Here is an 18,165-nt window from a genome sequence, read left to right on the forward strand (position 1 = left end):
TGACACCTCATTCCTCCTCACAACGACTTGTGTGAAAAGGGCCATAGAGTGGTCTGACTGGCATCGCGTCGTAAGTACCATTGTTCCCCGTTTTGATTGAAAAAGCCAAGTCTTTTGCGCTTTCATCGAAGCTTTTCTCGTGCTTGGTGTTCTTTTCTACGTTGTGTCTACGTTGTGTCTATCACAGTTGCTGACATGCCCTCAGGAACGAGACTTTCAGTGAACTTGTACACTCTCTACGAACGTAAACTATGTCGTCTGGCGAGAAGCACTCGTCCGAGGGCGATGTCGCCTACCACGAGGATGCTGGAATTCATCCCAAGCCCGAAGCCCAGCGCAATGTATCCGTCTCCACAGCTGCCATGTCTGCTGCTGAGCGTGCCCGCCGCAACGCCAATGCCAAATTGGCCAATCCGCTCGCGGGCTTCACGCGCGCGCAGTTAGAAAAGAAGGGCCGTGACTATGCTCTGCAGCACGCCTTGGCTGAGCCTGAAGACATCCGCGCATTTGAAGTCGGCGCAGTCCTCGCGCAAAATCCCCACGCGTACGACCGTCTCGGCCCTGACGTTTTGTCGGACCAAGAGACGGACATTTTAAACAAGGAATTCACCAACAAGTGGAGCCAGCCGCGAACTCTTTACATCGTCATCATCTGCTGCTCCGTTTGCGCGGCTGTCCAAGGAATGGGTACGAGCAAGATCGATCCCAGCATTTGCTTAAGCATAAAGGGTGGCGTATACTGACGAGTCGTAGATGAGACGGTTGTCAACGGTGCCCAGCTTTTCTACACCCCGCAATTCGGAATTGACAATGGCGACGAGCGGTCCACGTGGTTGACTGGTTTGACCAACTCGGCGCCCTACCTTTGCTGCGCCCTTGTAGGCTGTTGGCTGACTGTCCCGTACAACCACTGGTTTGGTCGTCGCGGCACCATCTTCATCACTTGCCTGTTCTCGGCAATTGCTTGTTTCTGGCAGGGTTTCGTCAACACTTGGTGGCACATGTTCGTCGCCCGGTTTGCCCTTGGATTCGGCATTGGTCCCAAGTCAGCAACGGTGCCTATATATGCAGCGGAATGCACACCGCCAGCTATACGTGGTGCTCTGGTGATGCAATGGCAAATGGTGAGGAAAAAATAAAATAAAAAAAGGGCCACGTGACTAACATCTTATAGTGGACTGCCTTTGGCATCATGCTTGGTTATGTCGCCGACCTTGCACTGTACAGCGTCAAAGACACCAGTGTAGCAACTGGTCTAAACTGGCGTTTGATGATGGCATCTGCTATGCTGCCGGCCGTCGTCGTCTGTTTTTTTGTGTTCATGTGTCCAGAGTCGCCTCGTTGGTACATGAGCAACGGTCGCCACGCTGCCGCCTATCATGCCATGTGCCGCCTCCGTTACTCCAAGATTCAGGCTGCTCGCGACCAATTTTACATGTCTGAGCTCTTGAAGGCGGAGGAGAATATGAAGATTGGCCAAAGCAAAATGATGGAACTGATCACTGTTCCGCGCAACCGCCGGGCTATGCTGGCCTCGGAGATTGTCATGTTCATGCAGCAGGTATGCACGACCCTTCTGCGCTCTTCGTTCTGTACTGATTTGTCAAGTTTTGTGGTGTCAATGTCATTGCATACTACTCCTCGTCCATCTTCCAAGACTCCGGTTTTAGCGCACAGTCGGCTCTCGCGGCCTCGCTCGGGTTTGGTATCATCAATTTCCTCTTCGCCATACCTGCAATATACACGATTGATACATTCGGTCGACGGAATCTCCTCTTGACGACGTTCCCATTGATGGCCATCTTCCTCCTCTTTACGGGCATGTGCTTCTTCATCAGCCAGGAAGGTGACTCGCTGAAAGTCCGAGTTGGCCTGATTGCGTTGGGTATATACCTCTTCGGAATCGTATACTCGCCGGGTGAAGGTCCTGTTCCCTTTACTTACTCTGCCGAGGCGTATCCGCTGTATGTGCGCGCGTACGGTATGTCTCTGGCGACGGCGACCACCTGGTTCTTCAACTTCGTTTTGTCCATTACGTGGCCCTCGCTTCAAAAAGCATTCAAGCCTCAGGGCGCTTTCGGATGGTATGCCGCCTGGAACGTCGTCGGTTTCTTCCTGGTGCTGTTCTTCTTGCCCGAGACCAAAGGCAAGACGCTCGAAGAATTGGACCAGGTGTTCAGTGTGCCGACCAGCAAGCATGCTGCGTACGGCGGTCGCCAGGTGTTCTATTTCTTCAGGCGCTACATCTTCAGACAGAATGTGCAGCCCGAAGTTTTGTATCAGATGGAAGACACGGAACCGCTTGATGCCGCGCACGCCGAGGACCTTGGACAGGATGACACGATCCGGGAGTCTCCCGCGTCGGATAAGCCCACCGCGACTGCGGCGGAACGAAAGAGCGAGTCCGGCGGGTCGTAACAGCCGGATGACATGGCTCCCTTTTTTCCCTCTATTCGGGCTAGAGGACCGCTCGAAGACGGAGATGGCCCGGCGTCTCTTTAGCTGGCCGATCACTCGCCTTTATGTTCTCTCTTCTCCTAATCCTTCTTTTGAGTCATTCTTCCCCTCGACGTGTGATACCCCCTTCGCTGCTCCAGGTCCTGCGAACGGCTCGCTGGACTTGCTCAGGAAGGGATTTGCTTGGAAGGAAGACGGACAGTTGCATTATTAGTAGTCCTAGGCCGCGCCAGTGTCAAATTGATAATCATACAATAGAACATATGCCTTTGCACGTGATGGGTGAATCAAGGGCTGTCGAACCAAACGAGGCTTGGTGACAAAAGTCGTGGCACACAGAACAAACAGGTGTGCGATAGGACTGGAAGCAGTCGTGCTCCTGACTTGGCGGGGATCGGAAGCTTTTAAACCTTCTCCCATTACTTCAAGATCAAGATTCAAGAGCAATCAAGCGCTACCAAGGGACGGTGACAAGGAACATTCATGGCCCAGTCTTCGGAAACCCATGCTTGCGTGTGCCACCAGGCTTGGTTGAAGCGCTGAGGACGCGTTTGTGTCATGGTTTTGACGCGGCTTGACGCCGACGCGATGCCGAGCCATCTGTCGCGGTCCAAAAGGGCAAAAGGCAAACAAAGAGACGATGAAGAAGAGAGAGGAATGCCAGGGGGCACATCAAAGCGGAGGCGCACGTGCGGGCGGATCGCCTGCCAGGTTGCCCCCACCACACGTCAACTGCTAGCGTTGTTTACCTACCTACGCCCCCGTCGACGTCGACTCTACCAACATCATTTCCTGCCGCCCCCTCAACCATCACCTCTGTCTGCGTCCTCTACCCGTCCCGTCCTGCTGCTCCTCTACTCTCCCTTTGCTCCTCAGAAAAGAAAAGAAAAAGACACCGTCGTCCCACGACTTGCGCCCGTGCATGCGTCCCTTCGGCGGTACCTCGTCCCTCGTCCCCTTCATTCCCTTGCACGCTAAAGCTAACCTCTGGAATGCTGCTGCAACCCTAGTCCCGACAACCTTCGAAGCTTTCTTCGCGCATAAAGCCTTCCACCGGCTCCGACTGCTTAGCCATGACTTCTTTCATCACAACAATGTACGCTGAAATCTGCCCTCCGTCTCCTTCGCACTCTTCCCGCTTCCCATCTCCATCCTTTCCCTCAACACCGCGGCCGCTCTCGCCCGTGTTTACATTTACAACCCCGGCGCCCACTCCATGTCTGCCACACGACCTTTGTTCGCAGGACGCGGACCCCTACGACTCTTTGGCGACACATCATCACTACGTGCCGGTTCGACGAGACGCTGGCTCATGGGACGACGCCTACTGGCACCGCGCCCACTTGGGATTTACCCCGCCAACTCTGCCCGACGGCGCATACACAAGTCCATTGCAGAGGGAGTTTGACCAAGCTCTGCGGAGCAGCGTCCACACTCTTCTGGCGCCTTCGCAGGTCGGCATGGGCTACAACGGACACCATCACATCCCGGAGTACCCGGACCCGCCCAAGAGCCACGCCGCGTGGGCGCGAAGGCCACCGGCTCCACCAGCGGCGCCGGCGCGGTTCCAACAAAACATGCCAATCCAGCACCCTCCACAACCGAAATTTCGCATGAGCCGCTACAAGGGGAAACAGAGAGCTAACGGGCGTCATGATAGCAGTAACAGCAAGGTTGCTCGCGCGGGCAATGGCGGCACGGCGGCATTCCGGGCCAAAGAGGGCAAGCGAGGAACCAGCTCGTGGCAGCTCAAGCAATTCGCAGAGGCGACGCTGGGTAGCGGAAGCTTGAGGAAGGCGGTGCAGCTGCCCGAGGGCGAAGACATTGGCGAATGGCTGGCTGTCAATGGTGAGTGTACTCGAAAACCCTCTCGACCATTTTTGGAAAACGAGAGAGATATTTATAGCAACAAGGCCGACTGCCACGCCACGAACAAGGCTAACACACGAGTCATAGTCGTCGACTTTTACAACCAAATCAACCTCATCTACGGCTCGATAACGGAATTCTGCTCGCCGCAGAGCTGCCCAGAGATGAAGGCGACGGACGAATTCGAGTATCTGTGGCAAGACTCGGAAAATTACAAGCGGCCGACCAAGATGTCGGCGCCCGAGTACATTGAGCACCTGATGGCGTGGGTGCAGAGCAACGTGGACAACGAAGCCATGTTCCCGCCGCGCGTGGGCGTCGAGTTCCCGAAGCAGTTCCCGTCGCTCATCCGCCAGCTCTTCAAGCGCCTCTACCGCGTCTACGCCCACATCTACTGCCACCACTACCCCGTCATCATCGCCCTCGGCCTCGAGCCCCACCTCAACACAAGCTTCAAGCACTACGTTTTGTTTGTTGAGGAGCACCAGCTTAGCCAGGGCAGTAGGGACTTTTGGGGCCCGCTGGGCGATCTTGTCGAGAGCATGTTGCGGAGTGACTGATTGATTGATTGGCTTTCATTCCTTCTCTTTTTCTTTCTTTCGTTCTCTTTCTGGTGTCGGAGCTGGTCTGGTCTGATAAGGGTTTTGCAAAAAAGCGGAAACCCATGCCATTACACGGACGCATCATCATCGTCATCAGTCTTTTCGGATGGATGGGCGGATAGCGGAGTTAGGTTGGGGCTACAACAACAACTACTACTACAAGCGGAAAGAAAGGGCTCACGACTTTCCTTTTGCTTTTGGGCTTTTGATACAGCGATGAGCCATTGAATCTGAATACTCACTCCCTTTCTTTTCTTACCGTACGTCACTCATGCGGTCCTTCCAGGCGTTTCTCCTCCTTCTTTCACTTTTCCACCGCACCTTTCGCCTCCTTTCGTTCCTTTCCTTTCGTGGTCTTGCATGGAGAGCGAGAGTTGACGGTTGACACTTGAGTCTCAGACCGACAACGTCTTACGTGCGTATTTATGTATGCGAAACTGGCATGCATGCATGCACGCATGCATGCAACCATCTGTGTACATGTATCTATCTACCGACACTGGGACGATGCTTCTAGGTATTCCTCTTCCTTCCCACCTTTCGGACTAGTGGTATACCGCATGTACTCCTTCCTTCGTTTGCCTCCCTTCCCTCTCTTTACTTAGTTCACTCACACTCAGCTAGCTCACCTCACTGCGGCAACCAAACAACTCGTGTGTGCGTGTGTGCGTGCGTGTCAGGTCATAGGCGGCTTATAGCTTATAGCTGCGGTAGCTATATGAGTGAGTGAGTGTGTGTGTGTGTGTGTGTGTGTGCGGGGCTTGCGTGGTACCTGTATGTACAGTATAGTACGTGTGATCCGCTCCATCTTTCTTTCCCTTTTCGCTTTGTTTGTTTGTTTGTTGTCTTTCTTGCGTCTGGAGTGGAGTATGTAGAGTATGTTGTGGAGTGAGGGGCAGTGAACAAACAGTTTCTCTTCTTCCAAAAGGCTTGTGGTGTCCGACTGACCCGGTTCACTTGTCCGCTGCCGCTGGCGGTCTGCCTAGCCTGACTACATACATGCATGCATGTTCTTCTTCCCCTTCCTGGTTTATGCGCCCCCCCCCCCCCCCCCCCCCCCCCCCCTCTCATACTCGTCAATGTTTCACAGTTCGACGCGGATGAGGAGAGGTAGGTCTGCCGCGACGGTACGGCATGCGGCGCAGAGTGAGAGAGTGAGAGAGTGAGTGGATAGTAAGTAGGTACAAGAGTAAAAGAAAAGGTAAAATTCTTTCTCTCTCTAAAGAAGAAGCCAGCAATCATGCTGGTGGCACTCACTTGGATGTATGTGGACTTTGAGCCTTTCACCCTTTGCCGCTTTTTAAGAAACCTTGCATCTTGCTGTCAGACGTCGCTGCGTAGTATTTGTTCTTCTATGTTGTGAGTGAGACCCAGCCAGCGCCCTGCTATCTGGATGGATACTCCAGATGGTCTTCGTCTTTCCGCGTCAGTCAGGTTTATCGTGATGGAAATGGAGGCAATCTTCTGCGCGCCCTGGTCGATCGATTGCTTGGCCTGGTTGGCCTGTCTGTTATCGTGTCTACTGCTAAAAGCAGTGCTGCCATCCCTCCTTTGCCACTCTACCAAACAGAGGGCAGCCGTGATTATACCATTCCCCGGCTCGTTGCCCAAATAGTCGGTGCCGCTGGTGCCTATCGTGTTACTTCGACCAAAAGATTTTCCTGTCTTGATGGATTCAGGGATTGATCGTTCAGACGGGTTGAGAACTACACAGCTTGGGGAGCAGCAATGTTGTAACTTCAAATGCAGGAACTTTGCGTAATACTGAATCCATCCCGCGGGACCTCGGGTCGAAGGATCCGGATAGCAGACGCGATGAGATTTTTAGAGGTGGAAGTGAGTTGCCGATGCCGTCATCATCGCCTTGAAAGCATCAGCGGCAATGGTAGTGTGTAGGTAGTTCGTGGCTGAGAACCGTGGCACGTGCCTTTGATTTGCCTGTCAGGCTTTGCAAATGAGTTGACGAGATGGTGTAGACCCTGCGTCTTCAGTCCCAATGTTCGGCCGGCCGTAAACATCACTCGACTGACAACAACGGAAAGCGTCTGATTGGTAGTTCAGTGATCACTGATGGCTCTGTGAGGAAAATGCCTTTCCTCTTCATTGGCGTGTTGTTGACAGGGCCGAACTTGCCGAAGTATTTTTTATTTCTTTTTCTTTTTCCTTGTCCTCTTGTTTTCATGCCGTGTGTGTTGGGAATATGATTGGGCAGATGCGCTTGTATTCAACGGTGGCACCTGTGAGGAATTAAACGCGGGGAAGTCTTCATCTGTAGTGCTTTGAACACGTAAGAATGGCATCATTTTCTCTGATGGTCGTTATGACAAGGGGAGAAAGTTAAACGCGCCGGTAAGAATGATGTAGGGCGTTTCGTAGGGCTTCAATACTGCATCAGTGTAGCAACAAATCTGGAACGGCAAGGGTGGATATCAAGAAGTTTAAAAAATTGCTGGCTTGAGCAAGAGTTTTGCTTGAAATGGAACGTCATTGACAGCAGATATTCCTTCTGAGGGATTCTTCTAGAGCTATCAAGTGTAGACTCAAGTGTAGAATGTGGTGGTAGGTTGAATACATGACATCATGCATCACGGCTCTTCCGTCCTTCAGAGAGCAGGCATCGCAACAATCGAGCAATGCGGAGCCGCTTCCAGCAGCGTATCCTCAAAATACACCGATTGGCCAGAGCCAAGAGCAAAGCCGCAAACACAAAGCAGCGTCCTGCCCGTCAAGTCAGCAGCATCCAACCAATTTTCCGCCTGCTGCAGCTTACAGCTCCCTCCACACAAAAGCAGCCGCGTACCCGACTGTGCGCAGCATCAACACAACGAACGGCGCATCTAGACCATCTCGGAGCAACGGAGGGAGACGATTCAACGCAAGGCGGAGCTGAAAGAAATAGGATACAACTACTCCGCGGCAGCAGCAGCACGACTCAGCAGCTGGATCATTTTTCCAGTGCGTGATCGGTCTAGGACGCTCCCTGCAGCCGTTTCCGCGGAAAACGAAGATTGCCGCGGGAGGCAAGACCATCAAGAAACAAGGATGTCAACGGCAATGCGTATTCGAGTTAGAAGCTGTATTTCATAATGGTTGCTAATCCTCGGCGACCGCCACTGGAGGAAGGGTGTGCCGCAAATTGCCTGAAAAGAGTAGGCCGCGACGTTGATGGTGGCCAAGTTTGGCCTTTTTGGGAGAGACATTGAGACTTTGGGTCAAGTGCAGCAGTGTGGCGATGATGGCTAGCGCGAGAGCGGGACAGCGGCCGCCGGAAAAGGAGAAGCTGAACAGATGAAAGTCGGATATTTCGGATCTCAAGTCTGACTTTGTTTGGCTCGCAGATAGGTTTCCTGCAGATGCTCCACGGCTATTCTCCTACTTTTACTGTGTGGCGTAACGTCTGGAAATATGACAAAAAGACGGATCATAGGGTAAACAATGCTTGCTTTAGGGGTTTTCCAAAGACTTGGCGTTGAAACGGGGGAATATCAACAAGGTACACTCTCTCTACGTCATGGACGAAGAGACGTAAGAAATGAAAATGCAGTGTGGATTGTGACAAACATTGCATATGACTTACTGAACGATTTGAAAGCAGACTGCGCCGAGAGAAAATTCCCAAATCTCCAAATGCTCAAGCTCAGGGGACATCAACAAAAGTGTGCTTCGACAAAACACGGAACGACAAGATCCGATGTCTTCGCGCTCAGGCGATGCTCATTGGTCCGTTGTAAGTTAATGCTCTCTGCCAACTCCAGAAATGCAGATTAAGCTGAACCAACCGCATAAATTCTTCAGCATTCTGCTGAACTGGATTTTTGTAAGCAACATGCTGGTCCATCACACTCACGGTTCCTTGCGCACATTGATCCTGCATGAACTAGGTGGAATCAGCGGTCATGCCCGCGACCTTCGTGTTCGAATCGACTTCGCAAAAATGTCCCACGTCGGCGATTTCTATGACGATCGAGCGGCGAGCTTGTTCGTATCGCTGTGGGGGCTCAACCACGGTTCATGTCGCCCGGATCTTCAGCTTAGTCCATCAGTGGATGAGAGGCCAAGGAGCGCAAAACGAACAAAGGCCCCGCTGCGAGATGCACATTTTCTATTCTGTGCGTCGACTGGTTTCTCCGATATGGGCAGCCAATGGTATATCGAATATCAGTCCCTGGGGCTCGGTGCGGGCATTGGATTTCTAACTTTGGATACCCTGTAAGGATGCAGACGCCTCCATATGCACCAGCCGACTCGTGCATCCGGGCAGCGAAAAGCCGATGGCATGCGCCCATCATTTCGGACTTGACCCTGGTCAATCCCCCGCCATGTCTCGAGGTAGTGCTGATGGCGTGTCCGCGTGCTGGTTGTGGGTGTAGTGGTGGGGGTTTTCAGTCGGACCAAGTGGCATTGTCCCAAGACCAGCCCAGCGACGTTGCGTTCATCCGTGCCAATGGAGGTGGTTCGGCGCGCCGTCATCCCCCCCAAGACCGTCAGCTCGGCCAAGCCCAAATGCAACAGAAGCTTCGACGAGGCTTTCTGGAACTGATCTGCTGCATCCAAGGACACAAGCCGTGTGCTATGCTGAGCGGCTCCCCGGCAGCCTGACAGGTACTGCCGCCACTGCCGTCTGAATATCGCTCCTTTTCCGCTCGCTTGGATATCAGATTTTCATGGGCGCTTTCAGAAGTCCAAGCTTCCACCAGTCCTGCCAGGTCCGGATCTTGTCCTGTCCTTTCATCCGTCTGCTTGTTGTGGGGCCGAGACGTTGATGAGTTGCTGGGAGCGGGTGTTTGGAAGAGGTTGGACACGGAGTACCGGCCGGCTGTAACCGCGGCGCCGGTAGATCCATTCATTTATCGACGAACGTGCAAGGCATGCAGAGGTTTGTGATGCAGCAACATCGACGGGCCTGGATAGCACGTCAAGACAATGGACGATGGGACAATGGGCGGGCGAAGCGAGCCTATGGCGACACCGCCGTTAGGTCCATCGTCTTGAGCTTGAATTGATTTACCCATTTATCCGATTCTGGGGTCGCTGGTGTTGAGATTGCTTGGGTGCCGGGCTCCGCAGCTGGTGGATTATTTTGCGCCCAAGGCCGAAGCGAGCAGGCGTCTACCAACCCCTCTCCGTCGCCCGGAGACTTCCGACAACAACAACAACAACAACAACAACAACCATGCTGGTATCAAAACATCGACGAGCAAAACGCCGCACAAAGGAAGAGACAAAGTCGAGATAAGAGCAAAGAGATAGGCCAGCGCCGAAACGTGAAAGCTAGGTCCTCGGCCCGCTCCGAGCGTTCCTGGCAGAGGAGCGAGGGCTCTGCCTGTTTACCGAACACGTCACATTTCATCAGCCACAGACTCCACTCCCAACTAACAACATGAAAGCTTGTTCCAACAGCCACCATGAATACGAAGTGGGGTCTTCCCAAGGTCACTGAAAATTTCCAGGATGGGTCCTCGATACCATCTATGGAGTCTCAGCTTGCCCGCAGGGCAAACCAATGCCTGGAACAACGTCCCGAATTGCCCTTCGCTAGATGAATCACCTCGCATTTGTCCGTTGTGGCGCTCTCAATTTCTAGACACAGCAAACGGTTGCTGCCGAGGCACCACGTGCTATGCATGAAGAGTTTGAGGATTCGATGAGTCCGAGCAATTACAGCGAACCGCTCGGACTTTGGTCATGGCTTGAATTGTATTTTACAATTGGATAGAAAGCCGCAGACGATTATCGCTGGTGGGAACCAACAACGCTTCTCAACTTTTCCAGAGCAAGAATGAAAGCGTCAACCCCACGCAAAAACACCGAGACTGCTGAGGATATACCCGATTTCTAGGCCAAAGAACAACCGACAATATGAGACAAGCAAGTCGTCCTCCGTCAACCAACAATCGCATGCCAAACTCTTTTTGCCCATCCCAAGGCGCCCTTCGTTTTCGGCTTTGGATTTCGCTCCTCTTCCTCGCGCTGGCGCCTCTCAATCTCATCGAAATGGAAGGCTTCAGTAAAGTCCATATCTTCCGGTCTGATAATCTTCGTCTTGTACCACCATTTGTAAGCGAAGTAGTCAATGACGAACAGAGGTGCAGCGATGTAGGTCGCGAAGAAATTCTCTGCAGATGGCTTGGCATCGAAAGGCCAGATTGCGAGGTAGAATTCGGCTGCCATGATTAAAAAGATGACCAAAAGTCCCACGTACTGCGACCAGGGCGCAAACATGTCGTAAAATGGAAGCGACTTTGCACTGATGCCCTGGGCTTTGAGTCCCTTGCGAAACCGAATGTGCATCCAGTAGATGGTTCCCCACTGGAGAAAGCCGCTGATTCCGACCTAGCAAGTGGATCAGCTTCGATCCACTCTTCCAAGGTAAAAGGTAAGAGGAAAGACTTACAAGAGAGGAGAACCAGTTGTAGACTTCAATAGCCGTGTTGTTACAGTTCAAGTAGCACAAGCCACCTCCAAGGACCATGCTGACTGCCATGGCCACATAGGGCCGACCCTGGTTGTCTTTCTTGCCAAAAACAGGGTGGATCCAGTTCAAGTCCGACAGTGCACAGAGCGTGCGGGACGCAATATACGCAGAAGTAATACCGCACGAGATGACAGTGATAAGGATGAAAGCGTTCAGAGCGTGCGCAAGTCCGTAAAGGTCAGAGTGTCTCACAGCGAGGACGAAGGGCGAGGCCATGGTGCCAGACGCGTTGATCAGGTTAGGCTCGTTGTACGGGATACACATGCCCACCAGCCCTACTGCTAGTCAGTGGCGTAGCTCTGGAATAGATCAGAACTAACTTACAGATGTTGACGACGAAAAAGGTGAACATTCTCCAGAAGAGCGGTCTGACAGATCTCTTGACTGTTTCGCGAGGGTCGTTTGCTTCACCAGCCATGACAGCAATGTGCTCGCCTGCAAAAAGGTCAGTAGTACCCTCAGGTAGCGCAAAACGACACTGTCCTACCTCCACCGAACGAGAATCCGGCTTGCACAAACGCCGTCGCAATTCCTTTGATTCCATTCACGAACGCTCCTGGATTCTTCCAATACCTAAATTCAATGGGTCCGCCCGTGGCATTGATGCCACCGCTTGTCATGACTACCATGAAGAAGATAATGGCAACAAGGGCAAGACACTTGAGGAACGAGAACCAAAATTCGACCTCGCCGTAGAGCTTAACAGGCCAGATGTTGATGAAGGCGATGATTACCAGGAAGATGGTGATCCATACTGCTATCCCAACCTTGTATGAAGTTTCCCAATAGTGTAAGACGGAAATGCAGGCGGTGATCTGGAGAATGGTCAGTAATTGCTCAAAATGACGGAAGAAGCTGCTATACCTCAGCAGGGATAATCATCACCCACTACAAATTGGTCGGTCAATCATTCACCAAGCTACAGGATTTAGACTCACGTTGAACCAGAAATTGATTCCAATGGCGAATCCAAGAGCTGGATCGACGTAATCACCGGCTTGACGGGTAAAGCCACCGTGTACAGGTTTGTATGCAGTCATTTCACCAATAGACATGTACATGAGGTACACGATCCATCTTCGCCGCTATTAGTCATCCGTTGCGAAATTGTTTGGGACCTGACTCACGCCATGATCGTATACGACACGGCGATTCCGCCGGGCCCAGCTTTTCTCGGTCAGCATTTTCCCAATACTTCAACGTGGATCCGGTTCTCACCTTTGGCCAAGGCGCTACCTGTGCCAACCCACAAGCCCGTGCCAATACCAGCGCCTAGAATCGCTTGTCAGAAAGCTGTGTAGAAGGCTGACTGTGGACCCTACCAAAAGCCATCATCATGATCTGTCTCCTCTTCAACGACCGCGCATAGCCAACCTCTTGGAACGGCTGCACGGAGCCAACGCCAGAGTCCGACATGACTTGCGAGGTCTCGACAGCCACATCCTTGATCTCAAGGTCCGCTGAAACATTTTGGTGAGTTGGAAGTGGAGCTTTGAACCCCGTAGCACCGGGTTGTGCCATTTCTGATGCAAATGACAGCTTCTCACTGAACAAATTTCAATGGGAGTGGTGTTAAGGAGAACCAAGCTGGCGAGACCACGAACGCTGAGGGACATGGGCATTCATCTACTATTTTTACGATCTGCTTATTTTTGATTTTTGCCTGGTTAAGCTTCCAAGGTTGATGCAGCTAGCCTTCTGACCTCGACAGAAAACCACCATCCAGAGGCCATTCGCCTTATCGGATGCTTTGGATCTCGCAAACAGTCAGTTCGCCTGTTCTCCAGACTCGCACCTTTTCTTCGAAAATCATCACTTTGCCTGCGGACGCGAGGTGTCGGTAAACCTTATCTGCGACCGAATCCTTGTCTTGTCAATCGGACGACGACGTGCCGAGCAAGCGAGCCGCCGGACATGAGCGACACGCATCCAAAGTGCGGAAAGAGCTTCAGAAATGGACAGAGGTGAGGGGAAGCTTGCATCTCGAAAGGTGGACACGAAATGGAGCTGCAAGCTTGCAGCGATGTCGGATATGTCAGAGACCATGACTGTGATTTCAATCTCTCGACTTTAGTGACACTCCAACTTTCAATTCTTTCGGCTCCAGCGATACGAGCACCTCGAAACCCCATCAATCGGCCAAAGGATATTCTACGATCCCAATGGCTGGAACAACCAAGAAGCACGTCGTTTTCGACGTCGTCGGCACTTGCGTCTCGTACCAGGTCTGGTTTGATGCCATTGCTTCGCACCTGGGCCCCCGCTTCGTCGAGTATGGCATCAAGCCCCAGCTATTCGCATTCGCATGGATGGAAGCTGCAGAGCGCGAGTACACCTACCTCTCCCTCAGCGGCCGCTACAAGGTGTTTTCCGACGTCCAAGGCGCATTGTTTTACCGCATGCTCTACCAGGCCGGCATTCCCGAGCCGCGCAAGTTTGCGACAGACGCTGATCTCCAGGTGCTCATGGACGCGTACGACCGATTGGAAATGCGCCCCGGTATCCACGAAACTTTCAAGAAGCTAAGGGACGCGGGGTTCGAGGTTTGGGCTTTGACCGCTGGAGACAAGCGCAGAGTGGGGGGCTATTTCAAAGCGGCGGGATTGGAGTTGCCAGAGGCCAATCTCCTCAGCTGCGATCAGAGCGGAATTGGCAAGCCGGATCCCAAAGCCTATGAGCCGGCATTGAAGATGCTAGGTGAGGGAGAGAAGTGGTTCGCGGCCGCACACATGTGGGACGTCTCTGCTGCAAGGACAGTGGGGTGAGAAGACCTTGGACTACTTTTGCAGCTGCCACTGACGGATGATCCAGATTCAAGGGCGCTTACACCAGCATTTGGGAAAAAGAGCCTTGCACAGAAATTTTTGGAGAGATGGACGTGATGGCAGAGACACCAGTAGAGATGGCGGAGAAAATAATAGCGGCAACGTCATAGGCAAACCGAATGTTTTGATGCGGGTTGCGAGTTGGACACCAGCTTATCTCATGAATCAGACGGGTGTCGCTTCGGGCGTTGTGATTACTAAATAACCCTAGGGCCTCTAGAGTGTTAAGGCTTAATCTAAGCTATATCTAGCTAGCACCCATATAAGGTAGCACCCTTAGTAATACGTCTAAGAGTAACTTAAACTTATTTATATATAAGGTTTTAGGAGGCTAGAATTTACTATACTATAACTCTATAATGCATTATTATACTACCTTACTTTACACTTTCCTGCATTCTTTAAAGCTTATACTTTTATAGAATATCTATTTTAGCTATATAGTCTTAAGAGTTCATGTTAATTTATATTAAAGTATTAAAAGTTATGCCCCCCTAAAGTATATAGGGCGACCCTCCTCCGGATTAAAGGTATAATCTAATAATAATAACATAAACCCCTATTAAATTATATATATACTATTTTATCTTTAGATTCTAAATCCTATTATGTTAAAAGAGGACGACTTAGGCTAAGTTTTAGTAGGTTTCTAGGTAGTATCTATACATCCTATTTAGTTAGTTATAGTATATAACTAGCGGTTAGAATTTTAAGAGACGTTAAATTAAAGACGTAAGGGCATTATAAAAGTTTACTAGGATATTATAAATATTAGTATTAGTACTAGTTATATTATAGATATTAAAGTGCTTACCTTTCTAAAGTATATACTAAATATATATAGCTAAGTCTATATTAGTAGACCCTAGAAACCCTATAAACTTAAGGAACCCTATAAATTTAAGGAACCCTATAAACTTAAGGAACCCTAAGAGCTAATAGTAGGTAATTATAGGGGTAAGCGATCTTAGGTATAAGTATATAGGTAGAAGGAACTATAACCTAAACTACTAAAATAGATAGCCGCTCTTAATAGCTAATATAGTAGTAGTTATATACCGCGCACCCTAAAATCTACGCCTAAGGGCTAACATAATTAACTTCATATATAATCTAGTATAGGCTCTAACCTTACATTAAGTTTTAGATCTAGTATTAGTAATAAGGTATTATAGTTAGGGGATAATCTTTTAACCTAAATAACTATCCTAGAGCCCTAGTTTAAGACTATATCTAAAGTAGAGCATGACCTTACGCGTTATTTTAGTTAGATTCTATAAATAAGGCTATAGGCCCTAAAAGACGTTATTAGCCTAGCACGTTACTTAGATAATATAGAGTTCTAAGAAGTAACATTATAACTCTATCTTATAAGAATCCTTAATAAGATAAAGCCTAGGGTAAACCTCTAGCTATATTAGGAGTAGATTTATACCTTATAGAGGTTAATCTTTAGGAAAGGTTATACGATTCTAATTACTTAGACTAGATTTAGGAAAAGCCTCATCTTATATATATATACTATCTTAACCGGCTAGGTAACTATTTAGATTATCCTACTTAGTAAACTAGGTAATAAATAGTAGGCTAATATTAGAAGATTAAGTAGATATAGGCCCTATCTTATTAATTTAGAGAGTAAAGTAGAGAACCTAAGACTCTTAGTAGAGGTCTAAGTAGGGAAATATACTTATATCCTCTTTAGGCCTAAGTAGGCGGTAGAAGAGGAGGTCTATATAGCGTTACGGTCTATTAAGACTAAGATTAGCATGCTTACTATTAATAAGTGTCATCTTATTAAGTAGTAGGCAGGTTTCTAGCTATACTTTACTACTTTAAAGGAGCTACATAGTTTCCTTAGCCTAGAGACTATCTAGTTTACTTATTTAGCCATAATAGATAATAAGACTAAGCAGGCTGTTAAAAGAGATACTAGGTTCCTAAATAAAGGGCTATAGCTAGGCTAGACGTAGGTAATTTACATATTAATTAATCACCCTAATATCTCTATCTACGTATATCTAATCCTAAGAGGCTAGAAAGGATCATTTAAGGGGCTCTACTTCATACTAGATATAAGTATTAGCACCTCTATATAGATAAGTACCCCTAAGTAGATACTAAAGACGATTATTTTTATTAATAGTATTAGGATAGTCTAGAATATAGTAACTTACCTTTAATCTATCCTTATTACTAAGATAAAGGACTATACTACTAATAAATAATATAGTTAGGGTTATAATAGGAAAGGTAGATGCATAATAAACGTTATTAGTAAGTTTACATTATAGGTTACGGAATTCGATAAGGACGATTAATATAAGGAGTTCTATAAGCCGGACTTAGCTATATACATTATAGTAGTAATAACCTCTCTTAGAATAGGTATTAATATCCTAGATGTAGAGTGTATTATTATATAGGACTTCCTACCTAAATAATCTCTTAGAGATATCTAGTAGTAACTTAGTTATAGTAGATATAGCTTTAGATAAATAAGCTAAGGCATTATGCTTCTTCTATACTAGGCCTTTAATAACTAGGGCCAGGATTAGCTAAAAGAGGATATAAGGTCTCTAAAAAAGGCTCCGGTCCTATTACTAGGATATCTAAAAGGGACTAGGAACATGACCTAGTAGGTATAGAGAGAGTTAAGATAAGTTATATAGTTAAGTAATCCTACTAGTAATACTATAGATAACTCATCCTAGTAGTTAGCTACTATATCTAGTACTCTAGTTAGGACTAACTTATCTAGAGTCCTATTATAGACTAAACGGGATATAGTAAACCGGAGGGAACTAGATAAGGTTTAGAAAGATATAATTAACGGATGCTACTAGAGAGTATTCCTAGAGTATCTTAGAGAGAATAAATTACCGTATGGTGCTAGACTACCTCCTATACTAGTTAAATACTACTATAGTTACTATAATCTAGTACTATTCCTAATCTTTATACTAGCCCTACTACGGCTAAAGAAGCTAAGGTGTCTAAAAGTAGGGTATAGGCTAGGGTTTACCTTAGAGTCTATTAATAAGTAGTTATTAGAGGTTATAGAAGAGAAGTATAGTAGGTATATAAGGTAATTCTAGTTAATACTAGCGCTAATTATAAGGGACGCCTAGCGCTAGTAAATAGTATATTTTTTTAGTAGGCGTAAGAGTATAGAGTTCTAGGAATCATTAATACTAGATGCTTTATGTAAGGAGGTCCTATTATTAAAGGAGTAGAAGCATCTAGAGACGATAGGTTAGTAACTACTTAAGTACCTTAAAGGACTAGTCATCTAATATATAGAAGAGTAGGTAGAAAAGGCTAGATAAGAGAAGAAGAGAAAGAGTAAGGAGAAGAAGTAGGCTAAGTAGGCAGCTTAAGAGACTTAATTAACCCTAGGGACTTAATTAACCCTAGAGACTTAATTAACCCTAGGGACTTAATTAACCCTAGGGAGTAAAGGAACCTATAAGATAGGGAATCTATTAGAGTATAAGATGTATTAGGCGCGTATTTACGCCTATAATAACTAACTCTCTTACGTTATTACTAAGCGAAACCTTATACGGATATATAGAACGCCGCCTAGTTCTCTATAGCTCCTTATTTAAGTAAGAGAGGACTAATAATAGTAGTAGTAGTAGTAGTAGCGAGTCCTAGTACTAGATTTATAAATAGGAGAGGGGGCCTTACTTTCTAATATCTCTAAATTATAGTATATACTAGAGATATAATTAGAGGTTATAGGATAGGTTAAGGTTACTAATTTATAATAAGTACTAGAGATATAATTAGGAGATGTCTAAGATGCCTAGGTTATTAACTCTCCTATACCGTTAGAGAAAGTAGGCCGGAAATAATAAGGTAGTAGGCTAGTAGGATTAAGAGGAACACTAAAGTAGAGGCTAAGAGGGGGTAGTTAGGAGCCCTATATACT

The 18,165-nt window shown here is 48.4% G+C and overlaps 4 protein-coding genes across 4 annotated transcripts; 3 read left to right on the forward strand and 1 right to left on the reverse strand.

Annotated features, from left to right (window-relative positions):
* Positions 1 to 251: 251 nt before the first annotated feature.
* IWZ02DRAFT_435703 (arabinose-proton symporter) lies at positions 252 to 2,418 on the forward strand (the record flags this gene model as incomplete). Its single annotated transcript, XM_066766468.1, has 4 exons — positions 252 to 687; positions 754 to 1,124; positions 1,175 to 1,561; positions 1,609 to 2,418. The coding sequence occupies 4 exons, from the start codon at positions 252 to 254 to the stop codon at positions 2,416 to 2,418; spliced, it is 2,004 nt and encodes a 667-aa protein (XP_066620094.1).
* A 764-nt stretch (positions 2,419 to 3,182) lies between these two features.
* IWZ02DRAFT_60910 (maintenance of ploidy protein MOB2) lies at positions 3,183 to 5,120 on the forward strand. The gene is made up of 3 exons (XM_066770958.1): positions 3,183 to 3,553; positions 4,121 to 4,305; positions 4,414 to 5,120. Exons 1-3 carry the CDS (start codon positions 3,531 to 3,533, stop codon positions 4,884 to 4,886), a joined length of 681 nt encoding a protein of 226 aa, XP_066620095.1. The 5' UTR covers positions 3,183 to 3,530; the 3' UTR covers positions 4,887 to 5,120.
* Positions 5,121 to 10,811: 5,691 nt separating this feature from the next.
* IWZ02DRAFT_382878 (amino acid permease/ SLC12A domain-containing protein) lies at positions 10,812 to 12,819 on the reverse strand (the record flags this gene model as incomplete). Its single annotated transcript, XM_066765248.1, has 9 exons — positions 10,812 to 11,261; positions 11,323 to 11,678; positions 11,728 to 11,838; positions 11,891 to 12,218; positions 12,268 to 12,291; positions 12,342 to 12,480; positions 12,531 to 12,570; positions 12,622 to 12,675; positions 12,726 to 12,819. The coding sequence occupies 9 exons, from the start codon at positions 12,817 to 12,819 to the stop codon at positions 10,812 to 10,814; spliced, it is 1,596 nt and encodes a 531-aa protein (XP_066620096.1).
* A 430-nt stretch (positions 12,820 to 13,249) lies between these two features.
* IWZ02DRAFT_60960 (HAD-like domain-containing protein) lies at positions 13,250 to 14,407 on the forward strand. Its single transcript, XM_066770960.1, has 2 exons — positions 13,250 to 14,164; positions 14,215 to 14,407. Exons 1-2 carry the CDS (start codon positions 13,566 to 13,568, stop codon positions 14,336 to 14,338), a joined length of 723 nt encoding a protein of 240 aa, XP_066620097.1. The 5' UTR covers positions 13,250 to 13,565; the 3' UTR covers positions 14,339 to 14,407.
* Positions 14,408 to 18,165: the final 3,758 nt, after the last annotated feature.

The sequence above is a fragment of the Phyllosticta citriasiana genome (genome assembly GCF_038021145.1).
Source record: "Phyllosticta citriasiana strain CBS 120426 chromosome Unknown IWZ02scaffold_12, whole genome shotgun sequence".
NCBI lineage: Eukaryota > Fungi > Ascomycota > Dothideomycetes > Botryosphaeriales > Phyllostictaceae > Phyllosticta > Phyllosticta citriasiana.